At 27.1% G+C, this 18019-nt stretch overlaps 5 protein-coding genes across 8 annotated transcripts; 3 read left to right on the forward strand and 2 right to left on the reverse strand.

The window, feature by feature from the left end:
- The first annotated feature begins 177 nt into the window (after positions 1-177).
- On the forward strand, positions 178-9790 carry Myo61f (unconventional myosin 61F). Of its 3 annotated transcripts, none has more exons than XM_074250028.1 (8): positions 178-319; positions 4782-4962; positions 5383-5498; positions 5632-5911; positions 6314-8665; positions 9132-9232; positions 9348-9450; positions 9521-9790. In XM_074250028.1, the coding sequence occupies exons 2-8, from the start codon at positions 4837-4839 to the stop codon at positions 9533-9535; spliced, it is 3093 nt and encodes a 1030-aa protein (XP_074106129.1). In that variant the 5' UTR covers positions 178-319; positions 4782-4836; the 3' UTR covers positions 9536-9790. The 3 variants fall into 3 exon arrangements, with proteins under 3 accessions (XP_074106129.1, XP_074106131.1, XP_074106128.1); XM_074250030.1 differs by having other exon boundaries at positions 4785-4962; XM_074250027.1 differs by lacking the exon at positions 178-319 and adding an exon at positions 4027-4174 and having other exon boundaries at positions 4785-4962.
- Positions 9791-9893: 103 nt separating this feature from the next.
- Positions 9894-10493, reverse strand: LOC141531925 (uncharacterized). Its single transcript, XM_074250034.1, has 2 exons — positions 10306-10493; positions 9894-10168 (listed from the first exon to the last, which is right to left on the reverse strand). Exons 1-2 carry the CDS (start codon positions 10403-10405, stop codon positions 10008-10010), a joined length of 261 nt encoding a protein of 86 aa, XP_074106135.1. The 5' UTR covers positions 10406-10493; the 3' UTR covers positions 9894-10007.
- A 337-nt stretch (positions 10494-10830) lies between these two features.
- LOC141531807 (uncharacterized) lies at positions 10831-13592 on the forward strand. The gene is made up of 4 exons (XM_074249821.1): positions 10831-11043; positions 11237-11397; positions 11469-11737; positions 11907-13592. The coding sequence occupies exons 1-4, from the start codon at positions 10944-10946 to the stop codon at positions 13456-13458; spliced, it is 2082 nt and encodes a 693-aa protein (XP_074105922.1). The 5' UTR covers positions 10831-10943; the 3' UTR covers positions 13459-13592.
- Positions 13441-16039, reverse strand: Ccz1 (vacuolar fusion protein CCZ1). The gene is made up of 9 exons (XM_074249822.1): positions 15843-16039; positions 15672-15769; positions 15383-15476; positions 15080-15295; positions 14727-14902; positions 14469-14612; positions 14265-14410; positions 13766-14155; positions 13441-13562 (listed from the first exon to the last, which is right to left on the reverse strand). Exons 1-9 carry the CDS (start codon positions 15915-15917, stop codon positions 13510-13512), a joined length of 1392 nt encoding a protein of 463 aa, XP_074105923.1. The 5' UTR covers positions 15918-16039; the 3' UTR covers positions 13441-13509.
- Positions 16040-16342: 303 nt separating this feature from the next.
- Positions 16343-18010, forward strand: LOC141531735 (peroxisomal membrane protein 2). 2 transcript variants are annotated; one of them, XR_012479976.1, is made up of 6 exons: positions 16343-16596; positions 16879-16974; positions 17034-17181; positions 17426-17545; positions 17608-17785; positions 17891-18010. XR_012479976.1 is itself a non-coding variant. In XM_074249691.1 (5 exons), the coding sequence occupies exons 1-5, from the start codon at positions 16499-16501 to the stop codon at positions 17701-17703; spliced, it is 558 nt and encodes a 185-aa protein (XP_074105792.1). In that variant the 5' UTR covers positions 16343-16498; the 3' UTR covers positions 17704-17824. The 2 variants fall into 2 exon arrangements, 1 of the variants encoding a protein (XP_074105792.1); XM_074249691.1 differs by lacking the exon at positions 17891-18010 and having other exon boundaries at positions 17608-17824.
- The last annotated feature ends 9 nt before the right edge of the window (positions 18011-18019 follow it).

Here is an 18019-nt window from a genome sequence, read left to right on the forward strand (position 1 = left end):
CGTTAGTTACACATCGGCAACGTGCTCTGCAGGTCATTTAAAAAACCCCGTTGATTTTTTTGTTGAAATTTATTTATCCTAGTGTTGTTAATTATTAATTATTAATTAATAATTAAGTATTAATATTACTACAAATTATCCAGAGACCTTTCTAACGTCGGAATCTTTATTAGATTGACCGGTCACCGGGTCGCGGACCTCATTACGTTAACAACTTGTTAACTAGTTCCTGGATAACATAAAATATTAGTTACAAAAAAAATTCAAATAATAAATGAAATATTTTAATTACCTGGAGGCTTTGATGCTTTGATTTATTGTAAGTAGAAAGTAAAGTGCAATTTATATTGGCCTAAGTATTTAGCTGTATATTTTATTTATATACATTTGTAAGATTGAATGGTTTTAATTGATGCATCGGGTACATCTGGAGAGTTGAGTGAGTCACGGTATGATTTCTATATCTTGATCTTTAGCTTTAGCTTTAGCTTCGAGCTCTTGATTTATATGGTTGAAATCATTTAAACTAATAATGTAAATATTTAAAAAAAAATGATACTGAAATTTTGGCAGACTTTAAAAATTATTTTATAATAATGCAATTATTATAAAAAAAAAATTAAATTAAAAAATTCCACCTATTAATTAAATTAGAACAAAAAATTGCACTTGCAGTTTTTCAAGTTATTTACAAGTGAATTTTTTTTTTTTTTTTAATTTTGGAGTCATTTTGTCAATAAAAAAAAATTTTTTAATTTTTAAATGTCGGCTTATTTAATTTTCATTTTTTTAAATGTATTTTTTAATTGGAAATTATTTTATTTCTAAAATTTGATGACACTGAAGTTTACAGACATTGTAAATTTTTCTAGAATTTTATATCAATTGAATTACTAAAAAAAAAAAAAAAAAAATTGTACATGTAAAAATTAATAAAAATTACAAGTGAAAATTTTTAGAAGCATTATAAAAAAAAATGCAAGTGCATGCTATTATTTTTGCAGGATAGTTTTTTATATTTAAGTGGACTTACCTTGAAAGATAACGGTTATATGCGACCAATAGAAGCTGATAAATAATTTTATTTATCTATTGAATTTTCATATGTGGATTTAAAATGACATCATATGACTCATCTGACCTCGTGTTATGTTTTTTATACCAAAATCCCATAAGACTTCTATTCGGGAAGTATTTTTGTACGTGCCGTTGGACTCTGACTAACCAAACTCACTTGGATCTTGGATCTTGTATTGTAGAGTAGTAGCGCAATTTTGTATAATCTGGAAGAAATAAAATAGATTTTTTTTAGAGAAAATTGTTCGAGGGTCATTAAGTTTACTTTACTTGTATGGGATAAAAAATGACATGGCCAATTACTGAAGAGCATAAGTCAAAACTAATCTTACCATCTTTTTTAAATTTGTTTTACGTTTATGATCCTTGTTCTGAGAATTGTTGCAAGTTATTTCTGTGGATCGTAAAAAATAAACGATTGTGATTGGAGTTTTGAAATAAAAATTTTCAGAAGCATTTTTTTAATGTAATTGATTTGTTAACAAAATTTTTTTAATAGACAGCTGACCGTGAACTTCAGTATTGTTTAATTTAACTAAATTTTTTGGAAAGTGGAGGGGGGAGGGCGCTGTTCAAAAATTCTTTAAAATCATCAAAAAAATCGTTGGATTATTAAAAAAGAAGAAATGAAATTTTTGACAATCTAATTGAAGGATTAGAAGCAGTTTAATTGTTAATTTAAAATAATTATTATAAGAATTCCATAAAAATGAACAACGGTTTGATTTTTTTACTTTTCATAATTTAAATTGTATTTTTAAAAAGACACTGAAGTTAATTGTCGGCTAATTTAATTTTCATTAATATTTTTAGGTTATGAATTTTATAAAAAAATAGCAATCTAAAAAAATGACATTTAAAATTTTTAAATAAATTTTTTTGACATAATTTATTAATTAAAAAATGATCAATGTCTCTCAATTTATTTATCATTCAAAGAAAGTGTTAATTAAAATAATAAATTGCAGGAATTGAAGTTAAAAATAATACCAGTAAGATAGAAAATTATAATTAAAAAAAAAATAATAAGCAAATGTCGTCTAGCCGATGAAAAAAACCGGTTGAGGCATAAGTATTTTTTTCGAGTATGACCTTGATACCTTAAAACTAGCGGTTTGGGTCTTTTCTACTTACTTCAACTACAAGTTCATGGTACATAAAATCTTTAAATGTCTTGTGTGTTAAATGTGTTAAAAAAGGCCGAACGAGAACCGCACAACGTGAAGAAATAACAAGAAAATAAAAATTACAACTTCCGATCCGTAAAATTGTTTTTGTTCTATTATTAAACGCTCGATTTGCTTATTACGAGAACTCATCAAAGAGTCCAAAAGGATAAATATAAATATAATAATGGCGAAAAAAATTTGTGAGAAAATACATATGGAGAAGAAAAATAAAATAGTGGTAAAAACATGTGAAAGTTAATCGACTATGAGCGAATAATCAGGGAATAAAATTTTTCTCAGGCTCCAGTAGTTGAATAATGATAATGATAACAATAATACAAGCCTTTCCAGACAGTCTTTTATAGAAACCGGAAATGCCTTTACTTATATACAATACAATAGTACTCTTTTGCCGTTATCTCTCCACCTTCTAAACTGATAATTATGTCCTTTAATTATTTGTTTGTAAAATAATATTCATAGTCACTAATTATTATTATTATTATTATTATTATTATTTAAGAGTTATCTTTATAGTCTCTATAATAAATCATTTTTATTCGATAATTTGTATAAATTATTATTATAATTTATTATCTGTTAATTTTGAGAGATTAAAATTAATTTTTAATATAAAAAATTCAGAGTAAAAAATTTTTTATACAAGCAAAATTATTTAAGTTTTAAAGAAGAAATCTAAATTTCATTTTTTAAAAATTAAAATACTAGTTTTAATAATTTACACATAAATTACTGAATTTAATACCAAAATTTCTCTCAATAAACTACTTTTTGGTGAAAAAATAATTCTATCAATAATTTACAGCGAATATAAATCTTTAAACAAACAAATATAAAATTTTATAACTTTGCTTTATCTATTTTATAAATAAAATTTCCTATTAAATTATAAATAGAAAATTTTTTACAAGTGTGCCGTATTTTTAAAAAATTATTTTAAAACAGTAAAACGAAAGTACTGTCAGATAATTTAAATGTTTTCTTTAAATATAGGTACTAAATAAAAATACGACAATAGTTAGCAGTCGTTTGACCATTTGTTAATTTTTTTTTAATAAATAAATTTGCTCCAAAAAATTATTTCTAAAACATTTTGACGCAATTTATTTGTTAAAAAAATTCTTAAAATTCTTAAATATTTAGAAATTATGAAAAAAAAATTTTTTTAATTTTTAAATAATTTATAAATTTATAAATAATGAAAAAAAAAAAATTTTTATTCCATAAAAAATGAATTTTTTTAGAGCAAATTTATTTGTTAAAAAATTTTTAAGTGACAGTTAAATTTAATGTAAAGTAAATATTAAAAAAAAAATTAATAAATCACAAAAAATATTAAAGACTTTCCAAATAAATTTTTTATCAATGAATAATAAGTCATAAATCATAAATAAAAATTAGTTATGATTTAAATCTCTACACATATGTGTGAAATTGTCTCGTTAAATAATTTATACCTCTAAATTAACGTCTCAATATTTAATTATTACAATTGTCAAATCAACTTAACACGTTCTAAAATAAAAGCCATCACACATATAAACGTAGAACAATACAGTGCACAACAATAAAATACAAACATGTATACAAAAACTTTTTACAAACAACAAACACATATAAACAACAGCATACACTGTAATAGCAACACACTAGTAGTTTATATCGAGAACAATTTGAAGAATATAATAAAAGGCATAAAAAAACAATCAAGATAATTTAATCTTATCTTTAAACACTTACGCGATACCAGATTCGATTCATTTAGACATCAAGTATCAACGTGTTACAATCAAATTTTTTTTACATCTGTTACACTTTTATTATTATCCAATTTCACTAATAAAATTCAATTCACTTACATTTTAATTTTATTTTCGCAAAACTATTTTTATCATGACGGATACGCGGTAAGTCATCACAAATAATTGATAACGGGCTTATAAATATAAATTTTCTTTCTTTTATCACTTTTAATTCTTTTATCACTTTTCAAGCTTTAAATTTATTTATTTATTTATTTGAGGATTAAACAGATCAATCGATTGTAAAGTAATTACTGATCAGTACACGTTTAAATTTATAATAAATATTTATTATTTTTGTAGTAATTAATACTTGTACAAATTATAAGTTATATCTAATCGCAATTAATCTGTTTATCTAGTCTGCAGTCTTCAAGGCTTGTATTTTTGTAGATAATATTAAAGTTAGCCGATATTTTTTATTTTTTATTAATTAAATTAGAAATAAATATTTTCTTAAATAATACTAAAGTTAGCCGACGTTTTCAATTTTTTAATTATTTTTTTTTTATTCAATTAGAACAAAAAAAAATTTTTTTTAAACAAAATAAATTATTAAAATTTTGAAATGTCAGCTAACTTAATTTTAATTTTTTTTTTAAATTTTACTAAATTAATTATAATCACAAAAATAAAAAAAAAAAATAAAATGTATTTTTTTTTTTAATAATTTTTTAGAACAGTAAAAATTAATTTTTTTTCTTTGTTTCAGCAGAGAGGAGAAAAACTTTTCGGAAAAACCATCGCTGCTGACTTATGGTGGCAGCATGGAACGTGATCTTCACCAACGAGATCGGGTTGGTGTTCAGGATTTTGTGCTTCTTGAGGATTTTCAAAATGAACAGGCTTTTATTGAAAATTTGAGAAAAAGATTTCGGGAAAATCTTATTTATGTAAGTTATTTTTATTTTTTAGCTTAAAAAATATTTTAAAAAGTTGCACTAATAAATAAATTAAAAAAAATTCCCAAAATGTCAAAAAATTATTGTAATTTTAAAAAAAAAGGTTTTTAGAATTTATTTTTTGTAAAAATCAAAAAAATTATTTTTTATAAAATTTATTTATTAAATTAAATTAAATAATTTTTTTTACATTTATTATAAATTTTTTTTTTTTTAAATTAAAAAAACATTTAATTAATTTAATAAAAAAAAAACTGTACTATATAATTAATTTTTTATCGCAAAGTAGTGAGTAATACCTAAAATTAAAAGAAAAAAAAAAAACATTCCGTTTGATAAGAGTTTAGTGGTTCGAAGTCAAGTGGACTTAAAAAATCAAGGTCAAAGTTTAATTATTTTATATTTTTACAGACATACATCGGACAAGTATTAGTATCAGTGAACCCATACAAATGGCTACCGATTTACGATACAAGCACTATTGAATATTATGAGCGGAGAAATTTTTTTGAAGCACCACCGCACATGTAAGTACAATTACAATTCATCAAGAAAAATAATTACAATTATAAATAAAAGTTGGTTGGAAAAAAAAAAAAGAGAAATTACCTTGCTTTTATTTTTTATATTCCCGAGATTGTAACAATTATTTATTTACAGATTTGCGCTGGCTGATACGGCTTATCGCGCGTTGACGAAAGAAAATCGGGACCAGTGTATTCTGATCTCAGGAGAATCCGGTTCCGGCAAAACAGAAGCGTCTAAAAAGGTGCTGGAGTTTATTGCCGCAGCGACTGGCCACAAAAAGCAAGTCGAGGCTGTTAATGTTAAATTGATCGGCAGCAATCCTGTGCTAGAGGCGTTTGGCAATGCCAAAACAAACAGAAATGACAATTCCTCCCGATTTGGAAAATATATGGACATACAATTTGACTTCCAAGTGAGTCTATTTAATTAAGAAAATTTATTAAAATAAAATGAGTTTTTTTAATTAAATTTATATAATTAAGAGACTAAGAAAAATTTTTAACGGGTATATATCTTTATCGTAAATTGGGTTTGATATTTTTTCAGCGATAGTCATTTATGATTTAAATAATTGAGAGAAACTTCAAATTTTTAATAAATTAATTTTTATATTAATCACTTAAAGAGATTCTTAAAAAAAAAAATTCAAAAATTATTTTTTTCGACCCAATACTTATAATCTAAATAATTTTTCTATTTGAAAAAATTTAATTTATTTATTAAAAAGCTTAAAATAAAATTTTAATTTATAATAAAATTGATTTTATCATTGTTCTTATTCTCTTAATAATATAGATAATTAAAAAAATTACAGGGCGACCCAGTGGGAGGAAACATCTTAAACTACTTGCTCGAAAAATCCCGAGTGATCCATCAATCATCAGGCGAGCGAAACTTCCACATTTTCTACCAACTTCTCGCAGGAGCTAGCGACGCAACCCTTCACAAATTATTTCTGAAGCGGAACCTGGACACCTATTACTACCTGAGCAACGGTACAAAAGGCTGCGTGGACACAATCGACGACGTCACGCAGTACAACCGAGTAATAGAAGCAATGAAGACCGTGGAGCTGAACCAACAAGAGCAAGACGACATATTTTCAATAGTAGCCTCAGTGCTGCACATGGGCAACGTGGGCTTTACGGAAGAAGAAGGCCAAGCGAAGATCCTCAAGCCAGCTTCAGTAGAAGCTATAGCTTCCTTAGTCGGCTGCGACGTCCACCAATTAGCCAAAGCGTTCACCCAGCGCACCATAAACGCCCAAGGGGACGTTGTAATTTCTCCATTGAACCGCGAATTAGCAATTTATGCCCGCGACGCGCTCGCTAAAGCAGTCTACGACCGCCTGTTCACCTGGCTAGTCGCTCGGCTTAACAAGTCTCTTCAATTTGACTCCAATTCTTCCCCTTCCAGGACCAACGTGATTGGAATTTTGGATATCTACGGCTTCGAGATCTTCCAGAAGAACAGCTTCGAGCAATTCTGCATAAATTACTGCAACGAGAAGCTCCAGCAGCTGTTCATACAACTGACTTTGCGCAGCGAGCAGGAGGAATACCAGCGAGAAGGAATCACCTGGGAGCACATTGATTATTTCAACAACAAAGTCATCTGCGATTTAATCGAAGAAAAGTACAAGGGAATCATCTCGCTGATGGACGAAGAGTGTCTCCGTCCCGGTGAGCCAACAGACCTCAGCTTCCTGGACAAATTAAATTCTAATCTAAGCAGCCATCAGCACTACATCAGCCACCAGAAGGCCGACATCCAGACTCAGAAGATCATGGGCCGGGATGAGTTCAGATTAATCCACTACGCCGGCAATGTTACTTACAACGTTCGCGGATTTTTGGAGAAAAACAACGACCTGCTCTTCCGGGACCTCCGGGAGGTAATGTCACATACCTCCAATTCAATTACAAGGACTATTTTTGATGTTAAAGATTTGAAGAGCAAAAAGCGGCCAGACACTGCTGTCACGCAGTTTAAAAATAGCTTGAATAATTTAGTGGATATTTTAATGGGAAAAGAGCCCTCGTACATCCGGTGCATCAAGCCCAATGATTTTAAAATCTCAGGGCAGTTTAATAAAAAGATTGTCTCCCACCAGGTTAAGTATTTGGGACTTATGGAGAACCTCAGGGTCCGCAGAGCTGGCTTTGCCTACCGGCGGCCGTATGAACAATTTTTACAGAGATACAAGTCGCTTTGTTCTAAAACTTGGCCGAGCTTTGAAGGACCTGCGAAGGAAGGGGTCCAGGTTTTGGTCGACAGTTTGGGTTACAAGGACAATGAGTATCAAATGGGGAACACTAAATTGTTTATAAGGTTCCCGAAGACTCTGTTTGATACCGAGGATAATTTTCAGAGAAAAAAGAACGACATTGCGGCGATTATTCAGAGCAAGTGGAAGGGACGGAAGCAGAGGAGGGAATTTTTGAGGATGAAAAAAGCCGCGATTGTTTTAGAGAAGTATGTAAGAAGGTGGAGGGCCAAGAGGGAGGCTAAGAGAAGGCGCCAGGCTGTTGACACGCTCAGGAAATTTATTAAAGGGTTTATTACTCGCAATGACCCGCCGAATGATGTCAATGTCGCTTTTATTGAGCTGGCCAAGGCCCAGTGGCTAATTAGGCTGAGCAAGAATCTCCCGGTTGGGGTGCTTAATAACTACTGGCCGCCTTGCCCCCATGCTTGCAAAGAAGCTTCGGAATATTTGAGGAAAATGCACAAAAAGTGGAAGGCGAGGAAATATTGTCTCGGGTTGAGTAAGGAGGAGAAGGAGCAGTTTCAGCTGAAGGTACTCGCGGAGAAGCTGTTTAAGGACAAGAAGAAGTCTTATTTGAGGAGTGTGGGACCCAGGTTCTTGACCGAGAGACTCGGGAATGAGTACTCGGGGGTCAAACAGAATTTTGGGGCGAATATTTTTGCCGGGGAGGAGAGTGTTGAGTATGCTACGCCCGTTGTTAAGTATGATCGACATGGGTATAAACCTAGGGAGAGGATTTTGATTCTTACCGGAAAGGCCGTTTATATTTTGGATACTGCCAAGAGTTTTAAGCTTAAACATCGACTGCCTTATGAGTCTATTCAGGAGCTTGTTGTTACTGGGGAGTCTGATAATTTAATGATTGTTAGGATTCCACCGGAACTTAAAAAGGATAAAGTAATTTTTTAGTATAAAAAATTTTTTTAACATTTATTTTTGATTTAATTATAGTAAAAAAATTATCTTGATTTTTTTTAATGGATAATATTTTTCTTAGAATTCTTAAATTGAAATTTACAATTAATTATTCAATTTTAGCTTTTATAAATCTTTATTTTTGAATTAAGGCTTTTTAATTGGCTCAAAGAAAAAATTATAAGTCATTTTTTTTTTTTTTTTTTTATAAAATTTAATTTTAAACAACTTTTATTTAAAATTTTTTACTGTAATTTATTAATTAACATTTATAATTAATTATAAAAATTTTTATTTTAAAATTAAGGCTTTTTTATTAGTCCTAAAAAAAAAAATTATAAGTCATTTTTTTTTTTAAATTAAATTTTATACAACTTATTTAAAAATTTTTTTATACTATCAACTTTTTTGTCTTAATATAAAAAATAAAATAAATTTTTTTTTTTAGGGTGATTTAATTCTTGAGGTACCACACATTATTGAGGCTATTACACGAGCTATTAGTATTACCAATAATCCAAGGATATTAAATATTGTTAATAAAGAAACGTAAGTATTAATTTTTCACTGAAAAAAGAATTTTTTCTTTATATAATTTATTTGATAAAAAAATAATAAAATGTCTATGTAGATTAATTAAATAAAATACAAATTTATTTAACAGAGTCTCGCATAAGCTAGTCAGTGGAAAAGAAGGTACAATTGAATTCAGAAGAGGAAATACACCCGCAATTACTAAAAATCGACAAAGTGGTCATTTATTAGTGGTAAATATTATTTTATTTTATTTTTAAATCTTATTATTATTTATTAAAAATTATAAAATTTTTTTTACAGGTTGCTTCACCATGACCGATGAAAAAAAAACTATAAACATAAAGCTGCCTCATATATGTGATTGAAATAATAAATAATATATGCCTTTTTTTAAGTTTTAATATTTCTATCAATTTATTACAATTATATTATTTTTATTAATATCAAATGATAAAAATAAATTAATAAATAAACTGTTGAAGAATATTATATGATGAATTATAACTATTAACTTAATTAAGTTAATTGTTAATGTATTTATTGTATTTATATTGTGCCATGAATAAAATTTCATGATTTTTAATTTTTTAATTTTTTGCATTAATGTACAAAGTGTAATAAAATAAATTAATGTTGGAAATTTTTTTTTAATTAATTTTTCCTTGAAAATTCCTTATCCTGTATTTTATAATTTTATTTTATTTCAATAAAATAAATTTGTACAAAATAATTTAATAGTTTAATTAAATCTAGAATTTTTTAATTTTTTGTGCTTACAATTACAAATTTATTTTTTTGATGCAGGAGCTTTTTTTACTAATGACATTTTTCCATCAAGAGCACGTTCTCTTAATTCAGATTCAGCAGCTTTGTTGACGGTTTTAGTAATCATCTGCTTCAATTTATGAGCTTCAAGTAATTTTGATTTTTTTGCCTTAATTGGAGCATCTGTAATAAAATAAAATCAATAATTTTTTATTGAGTAAAAACTTTTTTAATATATTTAATTATAAAATAATTTATAAATTAAATATATAATTATATATTATTTAAAAGTATTTAATTAATATAAACAGCTGACTTACTTCCACGACGTTGAACAGCTGGTCCTTTTTTATTTTTTCCCTGTTTTGCTTTAGCATTGTCAGGTACTTTTGTTTTAACTTTCATTTTACCTTGAGCCATTTTTTTTCTTTTTTAAAAAATTTAATTATTAAATTATTAAAACAATTACTAATTATTTATTTATTGTTGTTCTTATTGTCACACAACACACGTGAGAATCTAAAATAATTTAGGGTTAGGATTCTCAAACTTGTTCGTAATTTTTTTTTTTTATTTTTAGTAATTTTTTAATTATTATTTAAAAATAATATTCAGTAATTAATTTAAATTTAATTATTAATTTTTTTTATTAATTTAAACTTAATTATTTATTTAATAAATTAATTTTTATATTTTTTTTTAAATATTCCCGCCAGTAAATTTAAAAAAGTTTCAGTAAACAGACAGTAGAGGTCGCCAGCTGAAGTTAAAAGTGGCGCGCATGCGCACGGCCAGAAAAAAATTAAAGAATTCACCCCACTTGTCTCAAACGTTTTAACCTCAAAAAATATTGTAATTACCAAATCTAACGTGATCGCACTACACGTGGTTGGTGTAAAAATTATTTACGTTTTAGTTTTTTTTTAAATCAGCTGGTTAATTAATTAATTAATATAAAATGGGACGTAAAGCGAAGTTTGGAGATCCGAAGGCGATTAAAGGACCTGGAAGAAAAGCCAAGAAACAGGGAGACCCGGTGTTGCCGCGTTCTTTACAAGGTAAATTAATACATTTTTTTTTTATAACATTGAAAATTAAATTAGATGACTTTGGAAAATTTTAAGAAATTTATTATTAAAAAAAATTGACAATGTTCGTTTATTTATAATTTTTAGTAATTAAAAAAATTCAAAATTGCAAAATTGCCATCCTGTTAATTTTAATGATACCTAAATTTTATTTATTATTCAGTTAAAGGAAACCGAAATGATTATCCAGATCCTCGTCAAAAAAAAAGATTTGATGTGATGAAAAAACGACCAAAAAGAAACAACAAATTCCAAAAAGACGGCCCTGCATTTAAAAAGCAAAAAGTTGTTGCGAAAACTGAGTCTGAAGATGAATCAGACCCTGTAAGTTTATTTATTTATTTATTTTTTTTTTTTTTGACAATTTATTAATTTTTTTTTTCTTTTATTTAAAGGAATATGCTTCCGAAGAAGAACCAATGAACGACAGCGAATTTAAAACGGGAATGTTTGTCAAACAGAAGCGTGATATTTTAGCTGATGATTCTGATGGTGAAGCTGAAGGAACTGAAGAAGAAGATGACCAAGAACCTGAAGAACAGGAAGAAAACGATAGTGACGAAGGAGAAGACAGTGATGATGATGATAATAATGATAATGATGGTGATTTGCTTCCTATTGAACGGGAAAGTAAAAAATTACAAAAGAAATATGAAGAAGAAAAGTAAGTATAGTTATTTTTATTATTATTATAAACAATTTGTTTAATTTTTATATCAAATTATTTTAAAAAATTATAAATTCAATTTTTTAAAAATAATTTTTCATAAAAACAATTATACTGACTAAAAAATATTTGAATTTTTAGAACAAATAAATTTTTTATATTACAGAAAACTCGACGAAGCTGAAACAGACGAAATGGTTCGCCAGTGTGTCTTCGAATTTCCTTCAGAAGAAGAATTGCAACAACCACTGAGCCTTAAAGACATCCAGACGCGAATCCGTGATTTGGTAATGGTCCTCAACGACTTCAAGCGCTTGAGAGACCCCAACCGAGGACGTAGCGAGTACCTGGAGCTTCTAAAGTCGGATCTGTGCTCGTACTACAGCTACAACGAGTTCCTAATGGAGTTATTGATGCAAATTTTCCCTCTGGGCGAGCTGGTGGATTACCTGGAGGCCAGTGAAGTCCAGAGGCCTTTAACCATCCGTACTAACACTTTAAAAACACGCAGGCGTGACTTAGCCCAAGCTTTGATTAACCGGGGAGTAAATCTTGACCCGGTAGGAAAGTGGACCAAGGTAGGATTGGTCGTCTACTCGTCCCAGGTGCCGATGGGAGCGACTCCGGAGTATTTAGCAGGCCACTACCTGCTCCAAGGAGCCTCCAGTATGCTGCCAGTCATGGCGCTGGACCCGCAAGAAAACGAGCGGGTTCTTGACATGTCTTCAGCTCCAGGAGGCAAAGCTTCTCACATCGCCGCTCAGATGAAGAACACTGGGGTTCTTTTCGCCAATGACGTCAACGCGGATCGTCTCAAAGCCGTCGTGGGTAACTTCCATCGTCTTGGCGTTGTTAATTCTGTGGTTACTAATTATGACGGCAGGAAAATCCCCGGGATCATCAAAGGATTCGATCGCGTCCTCTTAGACGCGCCTTGCACTGGTACCGGCGTTGTCGCTAAAGATCCCAGTGTTAAAACCAACAAGGACAAAACTGACGTTCAAAGGTGCTTCACTCTTCAGAGAGAATTACTTCTCGCTGCTATTGACTGCGTTAATGCTAAGTCTAAAGCTGCTGTCATTGTTTACTCCACTTGTTCGATTCTTCCGGAGGAAAATGAGTGTATTATTGACTATGCGTTGAAAAAGAGAAATGTTAAACTTATCCCCACGGGATTGGACTTTGGAGAAGAGGGCTTTGCTAATTATAGAGAGCATCGGTTTCATCCCAGTATGAAACTTACGAGGAGGTACTATCCTCATACTCATAATGTTGATGGATTTTTTGTTGCTAAGTTGAAGAAATTTAGTAATACTATTCCTTTATATAGTAAAAATAATGAAGATGATGAAGATGAAGAAGAAGTGGAAGAAGTTGTTGAGGAAAAGAAAAAAGGTAAGAAAAATAAACAGAATTTTTCTGGTGAAAATTTTGAAAAAAAAAATGGAAAAAATTTTGAAAAAAAAAGTGGAGAAAAAATTAAGAAAGAAAAGGCTAATGATAATAAAAAATTGATGAATGGAAAGTCTAATAATTCTAAAAATAAAATTGTAAAAGAGAGTAAAAAGAAAAATGATAAAAAAAATATTGAAGAAATTAAGGAAAAAGTTGAGAAGAAAAAAAAGAGCGGAAAAATTAATAACAAAGACAAAAGTAAAAACTTAAAGGAAAAAATTAAGTTAAAGAAAGATAAATTGAAGAGAAAATTGAAGAATTGATATTTTTGTATTTTTTCTTTTTTTTTTTTATTCTAGGTATTTTTAATTATATTAATGAAAGAATATACTTTTTAATTGCTTATCGCAGAGTCGTTTGACTTCGTCTATAAATAAAAATATTTATAATTAATTAATCGATAATTAAATAAGTAATTTTGAAATCAACAGACGTCAGACAAATTTTTAAATTATTTTTAAAAATTAAATCTAAGGTAAAAGCCTTGACAGTGGTTTAAATATATTAAAAATTGTCAGATGTCTGTTAATTTCATTGAAATAATTTGTAGATAATTAAAATATACATTACCATCAATTTCAATAATATTCGCATTTTTTTGTTGTATCACAACGTAAAATTCCCGTAAGTTAGACAATTTTCCAACAACCCAATAGTCACTCATAGTTTTAATAATCGTCTCACCGTCTTCCTTTAGTCGGTTTGAATCACTATTAATATCTGTGATTATTCTCAATACTTCTGGAGTTGTCAGTACATTTGAGCAGCGTCTGTTGTCCAGGTGGATCGTACTCTTGTACGCCAAATTCAGTCTGTTGAAATAAAGGTACTTCGGAGCTGAGTCGGAAACATCTGGGACGTGTTTGGAGTACTGTTCTGCTACAGTGTTCACCAGAGTCGTCAACTGAGGACCCAAGAATGCGTCGAGACTTTTTAAGTAGTCAATTAATAAACTTGTACCTGTAAAAAAAATTTTTTTTTATTTTTTTATTTTTTAATTTATTTATAAAAAATTAAAAAATTTTTTTTTTATAAATTTATAGTTTTATAAAATAAAAAAATAACTTACTGTCAACAAATAGGCAGAGAGTTGCACTTAACGCGCTATACACTACTAAATATAATGAGGTAGGTTTATTTGGATAATTTATAAAAACTTTTGACGATTTTGTAATACCGATTGATTCATTTAGGCTCGATGCTCCGGTGACAAATCTAAAAATAATTTTTTTTAAAGAATTTATTTAATTTTTTAAAGAAATAATTAGCTTACTTTCCGTAATGAGAACTTGTGAAAGGTGACGCTGAATTACGTGGCATTGATCCGCTGTGAAATTCTTTTTCTAGATACTCTGGCAAAAGACTGCTTATTAAATAATTATAAACAACTTGCATGTCTTCTGACTCCAGTCCGCTCCTAAAAAAGTAAAAAAAATATTTTGAGGACTTTTTTAATAAATTAAAAATTTTTTAATCAAAAACATTTTTAAAAATTTTATTTAAAATTATAGAATTTATTTAATATATTTACCATACTAATTGGTCGTTATATAGGAATGCTGTGTATTTTATCTGAGGGAATGTCGCTTCAATAAGGTTCATAAAACATTGGACCTTTAAAAATGTTATTTTATCTAACGGTAAAAATTGTAGTCCTTGAAAAATGTCTAGTATATCACGATGATTCAGCTTCAATGATGGTAAATACTGTAATAATAAATAATTTTTTAATTTTTATTATTAATAAAAATAGTAAGTAAGAATATTGAATTTAAAAATCCAAGTTATGAGACTTTTAATAATTTTTATAATTTTTTTAACAAATAAATTTTATTAAAAAAATTATAAATAATTTAAAAGTTGATAAAAAAATAATAAAATTACCCCAGTATAAAAATAGTCTAATTTATGTTTGAGTAACGTAACTGACCCATACTGAGGATCATTTAAAATAGTCTCAAACGATCCCATAAATAGTCTAAATCTCATATAAGCTTGCTTAAGTATAGCCTGACACACTGAACTTGATACTTCGTCATGCTGATACTCGGTATAATCAATTCCGTCTTTATTTTTCACCACATAAGGAACTCCAATAATCTAAAAAAAATATCACTAATTAAATAATTAAAATTAATAATTTTTTAATAAAAAATGTCAGATGTTAATTTTTAAATTTTTATCTACCATAATCATCCAGAAATCTGGCTCGGGCTGATAATAAATCTGTCTTGTTTTGTGATTATTGCAATAATCACATGTTTGTCCGGGATTAAACGATCTAAAAATAAAATATATAATAATTATAAAAATTAATTTAGCAGATATTTTATTATTTTATAAAAATTAAATTGTGGCAAAAAAAAATGGACGTAGAAATTTTAAGAAATTAAAAATAATTTTTTTAATAAATAAAATTAAGTGACTGCTAAAATTTAATGTCATATAATAATTAAAAAATAAATAAATAACTTACTCAGTAAATTTAATAATTGCTTCGCTTAATCCGACATTACGGATTTTTGTGTCGACATCAGTTTTTTCTGGGTAATAATAAAAAATTTTTTTTTCTTCCTAAAATATTTAGAAAATTAAAATTAATTATTTATTAAAAAAAAATAATTATAAAAAATAATAAAATATTTACATCTCCTTCTTTTTTGGAGTAATTCCCATTAAAAACATAAAAGTGATCCAGTGTAACATCTGATTTAGAAGTCATTATTATTATTACAACCAACAATCAATAATAATAATAATCAATAAATAAATTTATTTATTTATAATTATAGCCGTTCAAGTTTTTTTTACAACATTGTGTTGTTTTTGACAGCTAACCTATCAATAGTATAATACTAAAGTTAGATAATTCTGAAGTTAGCAGTCAGCTGTTAATTTTAAAAATTTTTTTAATAAATTAATTACAATAAAAAAAAGTTTCTAAAAATTTTCACTTGCAATTTTTATTAATTTTTACATGTGAAACTTTTTAATTTAATTTTTTGTATAATAATTTAATAAGTATCTAAAAAACCTTTTTAAATTGACAGCTGACGGCTAACTTCAGTGTTATGACAATAATAACAATAAAAATTTAATTTAAAAAAACAAAATGTACAGTAAAGTCATCTAAATATTCTTATCAGCTGATAAGTTTTTTTTTTGTTAGATTAAAAGTTTTTTAAATAATACTTGCTCTGTTTTTTTTTTAATTTTATTTAATAAAATTTATTAAATTTATTTTACTGTCAAATTTTAATAAATATTTGTATTTAATTTAAAAAAATATATTTTTTTGGAAAAATGTCTTTGTCAAAGCCGTCCGAAATTGCTTTTAATCTTGTGGCTTCTTATATGAATAATTTATATAATAATCCAATAAAAACCAAAGCAATAACAAGGTAAGAATAAATTTATTTATTAAAGTTAAGTTTGCAGACATTTAAAAATTTTTAGAATTTTTTTTTTATTAAAAAATTGCATGCTACTAAAGTTAGCTGTCAGCTGTTAATTTTTAAAATTTTTTTTAACAAATTAATTACAATAAAAAAATTCTTCTAAAAATTTTCACTCCGAATTTTTATTAATTTTAACATGTGAAATTTTTTAATAATTTATTAAATTAATAAAAAATCAAAACTAATTTTATATTTATTTATTTTTAATATTAATTTTTTTGACAGCTGTGTAATAGCGACACTGGGAAATTACATCGCACAAAAAACTCAAGGTGTCAAAGAAATTGATCATGATACTCTTGCATCCTATGGAATATTTGGGTAATTAAATTTAAAAATAATAGTTTATTTATTTTAAATAATTTTTTTTTTTATTTCAGACTTCTTTTTGGTGGAACAGTGCCTCATTTTTTTTATAAAATAATTTATAAATATTTAAAAAATCCGCTGGCTATTTTGATGATTGAAAGATTATTGTACACACCATGCTTCCAAGTTCTTGCTCTCTATATGTTAGCTAGATTTGAGGTAAAAATTTATCAAAATTAAATATGACAATTTTTTAATTTTTTTTAACAAAAAAATTATTTTTAAAAAATTGCATTTTTAATTAATTAAAAATTTTACAAGTCCATTTTTTTAATAATTTATTTGTTAAAAAAAATTTTTAAAATTGTGACAGCTAAATTAAATAAATAAATAATTTTTTGAACAAATTTATTTAAAAAAAAAAATTATCAACAATTTTTTAAAAATCTTTTTTTTCATTTAGGGAAAATCTCATCAACAAGCATCAACAAATCTTCAAAGACTCTACTGGCCAGTCCTAACTGCAAATTTAAAATATTTAACACTTTTGCAATTTATAAACATTCGTTACGTTCCACCAATGGTAATAATTTAATTTAATCTCAAAAAAAAAATTTTTATTAATTAAAATAAAATTTTTTTCAGTTAAAAGTCTTGGTGGTAAATTTCATCGGCCTCGCGTGGACAGTATACCTAGCGAACGTCCGAGCTCGCGACGCTAGAAGACAAAGAAGAAATTAAAGGGCAATAAAAGACGGATTTTAAATATTTGCCATTACATTTTTTTAATTACAATTTACATTCCTTTTTCAATGTTACAAACGTAAGTAAATTAATAAATAAAATTTGTTAATTTTTAAAATTTAATTTTATTATCAAGCACTTGGAACTTTAATCACACAACAACAATACATGTTTTATTTTACAGATTCATTTATTTATTTATTTATTTATTTATTCAGAAATTTTTTTTTATAACGACAAACATTAATTAATTATTCATGGTAAATTAATTTTAATTAATATCATTAAAATAATTAACTAAAAATTTTATTTA

This window comes from Cotesia typhae, unplaced genomic scaffold, assembly GCF_013202065.1.
Source record: "Cotesia typhae breed Kobodo isofemale line unplaced genomic scaffold, CoteBio_Ctyphae contig_50, whole genome shotgun sequence".
Taxonomy (NCBI): domain Eukaryota; kingdom Metazoa; phylum Arthropoda; class Insecta; order Hymenoptera; family Braconidae; genus Cotesia; species Cotesia typhae.

Excerpts from the sequence above, each read along its gene's own strand:
- Myo61f (XM_074250027.1), top strand. Across the intron at positions 4,963-5,382 it reads TTCGGGAAAATCTTATTTAT|ACATACATCGGACAAGTATT; the intron begins GTAAGTTATTTT and ends ATATTTTTACAG. Across the intron at positions 9,233-9,347 it reads AATATTGTTAATAAAGAAAC|AGTCTCGCATAAGCTAGTCA; the intron begins GTAAGTATTAAT and ends TTTATTTAACAG.
- LOC141531925 (XM_074250034.1), bottom strand. The coding sequence starts at position 10,405 with ATGGCTCAAGGTAAAATGAAAGTTAAAACAAAAGTACCTGACAATGCT. Across the intron at positions 10,169-10,305 it reads AGCTGTTCAACGTCGTGGAA|ATGCTCCAATTAAGGCAAAA; the intron begins GTAAGTCAGCTG and ends ATTTTATTACAG.
- LOC141531807 (XM_074249821.1), top strand. The coding sequence starts at position 10,944 with ATGGGACGTAAAGCGAAGTTTGGAGATCCGAAGGCGATTAAAGGACCT. Across the intron at positions 11,044-11,236 it reads GTTGCCGCGTTCTTTACAAG|TTAAAGGAAACCGAAATGAT; the intron begins GTAAATTAATAC and ends TTTATTATTCAG. Across the intron at positions 11,398-11,468 it reads CTGAAGATGAATCAGACCCT|GAATATGCTTCCGAAGAAGA; the intron begins GTAAGTTTATTT and ends TTTTATTTAAAG.
- Ccz1 (XM_074249822.1), bottom strand. The coding sequence starts at position 15,917 with ATGACTTCTAAATCAGATGTTACACTGGATCACTTTTATGTTTTTAAT. Across the intron at positions 14,903-15,079 it reads TAGACTATTTTTATACTGGG|TATTTACCATCATTGAAGCT; the intron begins GTAATTTTATTA and ends TTATTATTACAG. Across the intron at positions 14,411-14,468 it reads ACAAGTTCTCATTACGGAAA|ATTTGTCACCGGAGCATCGA; the intron begins GTAAGCTAATTA and ends AATTATTTTTAG.
- LOC141531735 (XM_074249691.1), top strand. The coding sequence starts at position 16,499 with ATGTCTTTGTCAAAGCCGTCCGAAATTGCTTTTAATCTTGTGGCTTCT. Across the intron at positions 16,597-16,878 it reads AAAACCAAAGCAATAACAAG|CTGTGTAATAGCGACACTGG; the intron begins GTAAGAATAAAT and ends TTTTTTTGACAG. Across the intron at positions 16,975-17,033 it reads GCATCCTATGGAATATTTGG|ACTTCTTTTTGGTGGAACAG; the intron begins GTAATTAAATTT and ends TTTTTATTTCAG.